The 8,528-nt window shown below is 52.9% G+C and overlaps 1 protein-coding gene across 1 annotated transcript; it reads left to right on the plus strand.

The window, feature by feature from the left end:
• The first annotated feature begins 181 nt into the window (after positions 1-181).
• Positions 182-7,664, plus strand: Ckap4 (cytoskeleton associated protein 4). Its single transcript, XM_051139683.1, has 2 exons — positions 182-611; positions 6,201-7,664. The coding sequence occupies exons 1-2, from the start codon at positions 195-197 to the stop codon at positions 7,494-7,496; spliced, it is 1,713 nt and encodes a 570-aa protein (XP_050995640.1). The 5' UTR covers positions 182-194; the 3' UTR covers positions 7,497-7,664.
• Positions 7,665-8,528: the final 864 nt, after the last annotated feature.

Raw genomic sequence — 8,528 nt, forward strand, 5'->3', positions numbered from 1 at the left:
CGGCGGCGGAGGAGCCAGGCCCCCTCCTCCTTCCGCGGCCGGCCTCCTTCCTGGTCGCCCCACGCTCCCGGCCGCTCCGACGACGACGCCGCTCCCGCGTGCCGCCCGCGCAGCCCTCCGCGGGAGCCCGAGCCAGCGTCCCGGGCCGCGCGCCCCCGGCTTGCCCATCCCGCCGCGCAGCCGCCGCCGCCGCCATGCCCTCGGCCAAACAAAGGGGCTCCAAGGGCGGCCACGGCGCCGCGAGCCCCTCGGACAAGGGCGCCCACCCGTCGGGCGGCGCGGATGACGTGGCGAAGAAGCCGCCGCCGGCGCCGCACCAGCCGCAGCCGCCGGCGCCACACCAGCCCCAGCACCCGCAGAATCAGGCGCACCGGGGCGGCCACCGCGGCAGGTCCTCGGCTGCCGCCGCCGCGTCCTCGGCGTCCTGCTCGCGCAGGCTCGGCCGGCTGCTCAACTTTCTCTTCTACCTCGCCCTGGTTGCGGCGGCCGCCTTCTCTGGCTGGTGTGTCCATCACGTCCTGGAGGAGGTCCAGCAGGTCCGGCGCGGGCACCAAGACTTCTCCCGTCAGAGGGATGAGCTGGGCCAGAGCTTGCAGGGCGTCGAGCAGAAGGTGGGTACCCCAGCTTTGACTGGGTCGGTACCCCACTCCTGCCCTCCCTGAAGGGAACCTTGTCCTTTCCTGCCCAGGCCCTGTGGCAAGAGCTGGAGACCCCAGCTTCGTAGTAGCCAGGCCGGTCCCAGACCCGCTTTGTTAATGGTCGTGGAGAGGGATAGAGCAGGGCAGGGTGTGAGGATGGTCAGACCATCGGGGAAGGGTGGGCCAAGAGCCTGTCACAGGACATTAGCGGTGACCTGTAAGGGAGCCGGGCAGGCTCTACGGAGCCCATTCTTTTTGCATTAGGGACCGCTGAATGGGCAGCGTTGCCTGAAAAGGAGGCTGGAAGGGAAACCGGAGCATCCCTGAAAGCCTTTGGTTAAGGCTTTACCTTGGCTCTTGCCAGTGGGAGTCATCCGAGCCAGTTTTTAATAGACCCAGAGCTTTTGGGGGGGCGGGGAGGGGGAAGAGGAAAAGCTAGGGAGCTTAGTCATTTACTAAGTTCAGATGAAATGGTGTCTATCTTTAGGTCCCTTGTCCTTAGCTGGACCAGTGAGCCCATGTGGGCCTTTGAAGTAGCCTACTCCATCCAGCTTTAGAGGAAACATAAGGCCAAAGATGATTAGGTCACGTGTTCGAGGTGTGTAGACGGCTTACTCGTGTGTTTTATTTTCTCATCCGAAGAGTTAACCCTGGAGGGAGGAAGAGGGAGGGCTGACAAATTTTGACCCCATTTTCCAGGACAGAATTATTGAGGTTTAGAGACGTAAAAATTAGTTGACGAAGACACCTCCCCCCGCCCCCACAGCTGCCTAAGTTGAATCTTGTATGAAAAAGTCTGGGCCACTTCGTGATGAAGGATTCCCCCATTGAGCTGTTTCAGGCAGGAGTGACTGGACCCAGCTCCCAAGATAAAAATGGTTTAGTTTCCGCCCTTCCAGGCAGAATTGTGGCCGCGTGTCTTCTCCATCCTGCACCCACGGCCCTTGCTCAATGAAACTCAGTTGCTGGACGGAAACAAAACAAAACAAACAAACAACAACAACAAAAAAAAATCCCGCCACTTTCTGAGCCTGGAACCTCCTTTTTCCCAGCATGCCGCTTGCCAGGCCAAGTCTGTACTTCTGTTGAGTGTGCAGCTACTAGGAATTTCTTCCCAAGACTGGAAGAGCAACTGGAGTGAGTCAGCCCACCAATGGTTTAAGCCAAGGGAGGTGACTTATGTCTCGGAATCAAGTAAGCAGTCCTGCTCTGCCTGATAAATCCTAAAAACATAAGACCTCCCCCACCCCACTCCTGCACCCCACCCCCATCCCCCACCCCCGCGTGGAGGAGGCTGATCGCTGGCCCCTGTTTCCTCTCTTCCATCCACACACTTGGTAATCAGTCATAATATTTATTGAAGCCCGGTAGTTGGGTGGCTCTGTGTGGGCCCTGTGGAGGATATGGAGGAGAAGAAGGCATGAATCAAGCCTGTGAAACAACTACACTAAGTAGCTTTCGGCGGTGGGTAACTTACACGCACACTTCGGGAAGAAAGGGCTTGTTAAATTCCCCTGCGGCTGTGTCTGGGCAGTTGGGATGGTGCCAGCCACTAGAGCTGCTGGGAGAAGGAATGTGAAGAGCATTGGGGTATGGCTAACCCGGCAGTCTCGAATATTCCTGAAGGACAGAAAGGCAGCTAGCCTTCCTGCGACAGAGTGACTGACATTCAGGAAGTGCAGGGGAAGTTGGAGACTGAGGCCCAAATCGGGGTGTCTTGAATCCGGATTGAAGAAATTGGATGGTGTTTTCCTGTACCGCCTTCCCACCTCTCTGTGGGTTTCACCCCTTCCCTGTCACAGTTGTATGCAAATCACTTTCCTCTCTGAGCCTCAGTTTCTCTTTTTTTCTCCCCCAGCTAGAGGAAGGTACCATCATGATCTGTAAGAATTGTGGGGGTGGGGAGGAGGGCAGGAAGATGGAGATTGCCCAATCAGTAGAGGGCTTGCTGTGAAAACATTAAGATGTGAGTTCAGATTCCTAGGGCCCATGTGAAAAGCTAGGCCTGCTAGTCCACACCCAGGGTTGGGGAGGAACAAGACAGGAAGACACCTCTGGAGTTTACTGGCCAGCTGGTCTAAGCCAGATCTGTGAGCTCCACCTCTGGGAAGAGCCGTGTCAACGTCTGGCCTTCACATGTATGCATAGCCAACGCCACATCTCACGTTCACAGGAACGCGTACTCCGCACACCCGTGCACAGGCTTTCCAAGAATCCTCGTGCCTCTAAAGCTGTTGATATAGTAACCACCCTTAAAAAGATTTAATGGTGTGACCAGGTCCAGGGCTTCAGAATGGGGCCAGGGTGCAGTTCATCGGCCAGCCAGTCGCTAGATAAGCCTCTCCTGTTCCTGGTCCGTCTCAAGGCCACGTAATGCTATAGCAGGACTAGTTGAGGCTGGTAGGGGCAGCTTGTGAGAGCGAGTTCTGTACGGCTTCTTGCGGCTTGGTTCTGTGAAGGGGAGCTGGGGCTTTTCTTTAGGTGGTTGGCAACCTCTGTTCTAGCATGCATGACGTCTTTAATCCCAGCACTCGGGAGGCAGAGGCAGATGGATCCCTGTGAGTTCGAGGCCAGCCTGGTCTACAAGGCGAGTCCAGGACAGCCAAGGCTACACAGAGAAACCCTGTCTCGAAAAACCGAAAACCAACCAACCAACCAAAAAAAAAAAAAAAAAACCAAAAAACAAAAAAAAACCAAAAAACAAAAAAAACCCAAAACTCAAAAATTCTTGGATTTTGATGCTTGGCTCCACCACTAACACCCTGGTAGTGCATTGATGCACAGTAAATGCCTCTATTGACTGTTGGCCCTTAATCAGTAGCACTAGCCTGTCCATCCTTACCCCAGCAAAGCTCTGTGAAGGCTGGGATGGAGTTCTAGCCATAACTTTTATCTCTGCTGTTTTACCTATCACCTCCCACACAGTGGACATCCCGCATGTACCAGAAGAACAAACATTCAGTGCAAATTAATTGTCATGAGCTCTTTGTGCGTAACGCCGAACAACGGCAGCGCCCTTCGTAGGGAGACCCTGGGTTCCTTTGGGGGGTTGGTAATAGTGCTCTGATCGAAATCACTTCCAGGCCACTTGTAGAGAGCCAACCTGGGATTCAGTAGAAGCTGGGCCCGCCCAAGCTTTATCAGGCGTTGCTCTGAATTCCTTCATTCTTTTGGTCCATTGAGAAAACGCTGAAAGTAACCTGTCGTGCTGCAGGTGCCGGGCTCGCCCACTCCTGCTTCTATTTTAAGTGCTGTGCTTAGAACAGGCAGACATTGAGATTTCCTAACCCAGTTTTAGAGGTCATCTCTCTCTAGCACCTTCTCAGTAGTCTCGTCTGTCTGTCTCAGATTGTATTCGGGGGAGGGAAATTATCTACTTTCTGGTGCCCCCTCCCCTCGAGAACCCCATTCTCATCTACCTTAAAAATGACAGCTGCATGGAGACAGAAGAGACGTGAGACGCAGACCCCCATTTGCTAACGACCTGGGACTCGGGAAGTGATTATGATTTCGGACTTCCTAGGGCAGTTACTTGGTGGGCATGTGCTGCGGCCCCACTGTGTTCTCAGTTTCTCACCTTTTGGCCACCGTAGCCTGTCTGCAGACCCACTGTGTTCTCAGTTTCTTGCCTGTTGAGTCGAGTAGAAGATGCTGCCATGGATCCCCGAGTCTCTGAGGAACTTAGGATAAAGCTCTCCCGTGATGGAGACACTAGCTGCTGTGCGCTGCGTGGCCACTGAGTGGTAGACACAGCTAAGCCCTCGTGTTTAAACTCACTTAGTTCTTACGGTGACAATCAGTGTGAGTCAGGTACTATTTTTGTCCTGCCTCATAGCCGAGGAAACTGAGACGCAGACAGACTATGTAACTTGTCCAGGATCAAACAGCAGCAAAGCATTAATCTAAGATTTGTCTACCTAGGTCTGGATCCAGAGCCCTTGTTTTATTTATTGTTCTCACTTAGGGGCGGGGGTGTAAGATGGTGTTCCATGTACCCCAGGACAGGCTCAGACTCACTGTGTAGCCTAGAATGCCCTTGAACTTCTGATCTCTCTACCTCTACCAGACCCAATTTATTACGCGCTAGGGCTTGAACCCAGGACCTTATGAATGCTAGATAAGCAATCTGTTTCATACCCTTGTACTGTTTTTCCCTTGAGAGAACACTGACCCCCCCTCAATATTTACTTTTATTTTATGTGTTTGTGTGTTGTGCCTGCATTTAGGTACTGTGTGCATGCTTGGTGCCTGAGGAAGCTAGAAAAGGTCATCAGATCCTATGGAACTAGCGTTACAGACGTTGTGAACAGCCACGTGGTTGCTGGGAATTGAAACCCAGGATCTCTGGAAGAGCAGCCAGTTCTCTTAACCACTGAGCTATCTCTCCTGCCCCTGAAAACTCTTAAACTTAGTTTAAATCAGCATCTCGGTCTTCCTCCTTTTTTTGAAATACATTTAGTTGTTACTGTTAATGGCATCGTTTATCCCACAGAGCCCTCCACACTGGATTTAGCTGGTAACAACCCCATAGCATCATAGCAGGTCTCCTCTATATGTTCCAGAAATGGATAGCTGGACCTAAGGGCTTATAGGTTCAAGTCTACACTCTGGGACTCCTTTTCTTCTTTCCTTTATTTATTTAATTTTATTTATTTATTTATTTACTTCACCACACGCTACAGGTGTCACATGAGGACAAGGCCTAGGTTCCTGACCAGCAAGGCCTCTGTCCCCCAGTGTGTCCATGCTGAACTTAGTTCAGAGTGTTGTAGCAACAAAGAAAGTCACGGCGTGTTCACAAAAGCCAGAGTGTCCCTAAAGAGTCACGTGGCCCAATGCGCATATGTCCAGGGCAGGCAGTGACTTGCCAAAGACCACACAGCTGGAAGGGACAGGCCCAGACCTGGAGACTTGGTCGTCTCAACTTTGTGCCTAGCGTCTCCATGTGCTTCAGGCTCTTTCCTGAGAAAATGTGTGATATGACACACAGCAGCAAGAGCTAGAAAGCCAGCCCAGAGTGATAGAGGGAGGGAGGTGGGCAGGGAGGGAAGAGAGAGAAAAGACGCTATGAGAATGAGACCGTCCTGATTGGCCCTAACTACAAAGTTCACTAGTAGACCCACTTGGGTGTACCTATTCTCAGGGGCTGAGCTACGTCCTCACCGTGTGTCCTCGCCTTGTGTCAGCTCTGTCTCCCTATGTGCTGTCTTGACTGATGAATGGCTGTTGGTCCTGTGCTGGTCTGAGCAGCTCCAGGCCTCCCTCACCCTTTTGCCCACCTCATCGGCCTGCCGGTCACTTGTCCATCCATGGCTAGTTGTTTTGGCTGAGAGATAATAGTGGTTGAGAGAGGCAGATGGACCATGCTGACTGGTCAGGTGTGGTTAGCGAGCCGACCCTGGAGTACCCGGAGGGGCCCTGCAGTTGGTGGTCATCACAACCGTCGAATAGCCACCTTTGGAAGGCGATTGCCGGCAAGGCAGAAAACAGTGGTAGCGTATGCAGTCAATCACGCCAACTGTTGGTTCCCTGTGGCTAACGTCTGGATTTTTGGGGTTTTAGGTACAGTCTCTGCAAGCCACCTTTGAGACTTTCGAGTCCATCCTGAGGAGCTCCCAGCATAAGCAGGATCTCACGGAGAGAGCCGTGAAGCAAGGCGAGACCGAGATCAACCGCATCAGTGAAGTTCTGCAGAAGCTGCAGGATGAGATCCTCAAGGACCTGTCGGACGGGATCCACGTGGTGAAGGATGCTCGGGAGCGGGACTTCACGTCGCTGGAGAACACGGTAGAGGAGCGCCTGACGGAGCTCACCAAGTCCATCAACGACAACGTCGCCATCTTCACCGACGTGCAGAAGAGGAGCCAGAAGGAAATAGACGACGTCAAGGCGAAAGTTTCCTCTCTGGAAGAATCCAACGGGGATCGCCATCAGGACCTGAAGGTTCTGGAGGAAGCCGTGAAGGAGGTGCAGGCCTCTGTGACGTCCAGGGAGAGGGACATTGAGGCCTTGAAGAGTTCCCTTCAAGCCATGGAGTCTGACGTCTACACAGAGGTCCGGGAGCTAGTGAGCCTCAAACAGGAGCAGCAGGCGTTCAAAGAGGCGGCCGATTCGGAGCGCCTGGCTTTGCAGGCCCTCACAGAGAAGCTGCTGCGGTCTGAGGAGTCCTCCTCTCGCCTCCCAGAGGACATCAGGAAGCTGGAGGAAGAGCTGCAGCAGCTGAAGGCCGAGGCCCGTGGGCCAGAGGAGGGCACCGTCTTCAAAGACTCCAAAGCCTTAGACGAGCTACAGAGGCAGGTGGAGGGCCTGGGTGCCCGGCTTCAGTACGTGGAGGATGGAGTGTACTCCATGCAGGTGGCTTCTGCGCGCCACACTGAGAGCCTGGAGTCGCTCCTGTCCAAGAGCCAGGAGTATGAGCAGCGCCTGGCTGTGCTGCAGGAACATCTGGAGAGCCCGGGGTCTACATCCGACCTGGCCAGCACAGTGAGGAGCCTGGGGGACGCCCAGCTGACGCTGTCCAGCGACCTGCGGGAGCTGAAGCAAAGCGTGGGTGAGCTCCCCAATACTGTGGAGTCACTGCGAGGGCAGGTGCGCTCACTGCTCAGCCAGGACCGAGCCCTGCCTCCTCAGGACTTCCTGGACAGACTGTCCTCCCTCGACAACCTGAAATCCTCAGTGAGCCAGGTGGAATCAGACTTGAAAATGCTCAGGACTGCCGTGGACAGTTTGGTCGCCTACTCCGTCAAAATCGAAACCAACGAGAACAACTTGGAGTCCGCCAAGGGCCTGCTGGATGACCTGAGGAGTGACTTGGATAGGTTGTTTGTGAAGGTGGAAAAGATCCACGAGAGGATCTAAATGAACTGCGCGCGCAGGGTACAAGTTTATAGTCCGGTTTCTTACGACCAAAAAATCCAAACAGACAGACAGACAAAACCCCATTGTTTTCTCCCAGGTGCCCTCTCCCCCTTCCTGTCCCTCCCTCCACGGAAAGCAGCAGCAGCAGCAGGAGCACCACCACCGCAGGGTGTTCTCTGCCTGGGTTAAATTTTTTTTTTTTTTTCAGTTATTCCCACACACCTTTGGTTTCTTTAAACAAACAAACAAAAAACCCTGTTTCTGCTTTTGGTTTGGCTTCCAGAAGGCCCAGCCCTGTGCAGAAAAAGGTGGGTTTTAGAAGGGATGTGTCTCCTGTGAGGAAGATGACAGTGGCCGTAACTGGGGACTATCAGAAAAGTAGATTAACTTAAAAACAAAACAAAATAAAACAAAAACAACCAAAAAAGAAAGAAAGAAAGAAAAAATCCTGTCTGGCTGACAGATTTATAGTAAAATACAACAACAAAAAAACAAATGGTAGGGCTGGGGTGGCACTTTTCTTTTTAATTGTCTTAAAGGAAAATTATTTTTACTTAAAAAAAAAAATACTCCTGGCCAGAGTTTCTATGAGCTGTCTTTTACTTGTTGTCTTCCATTTAGAAGTGGTGTAAAAACAAAAAACAAAAAACCTTTGAATGGGCAGAGGAGAAAAGCCCTCTTCCGGCACTCCAGAACCTTCTGTTTGAGGGTCACTTTCAGAGGTGTGGTGTCTTTCTGTTCCCCAATCTAGTGCTATGGAAGGTAACTATGCAAACTCAGGAGGCCCTGAGTGCAAAGGCACAGCCCCCTGAGGCCCAGTGCTCTTCTGTTCCTGGTGACCCACCCGCGGCACCACATTAGGAGGGGTCACCAGGTACCTCTGGAATCTAGAGGGGAGGAAGGGAGGTCTTGGGGTTGTGATGTCACGATTTGGGCGTCTCCCTGGGAGGTGTAGGCCAGATCTTTCTGTCTTATCACAGGACTCCTGAAGAAGTCTGGCCCCGTCTTTCAGTGACGGTTTTGTGCACTATA

The sequence above is a fragment of the Acomys russatus genome, chromosome 31 (genome assembly GCF_903995435.1).
Source record: "Acomys russatus chromosome 31, mAcoRus1.1, whole genome shotgun sequence".
Lineage (NCBI taxonomy): Eukaryota > Metazoa > Chordata > Mammalia > Rodentia > Muridae > Acomys > Acomys russatus.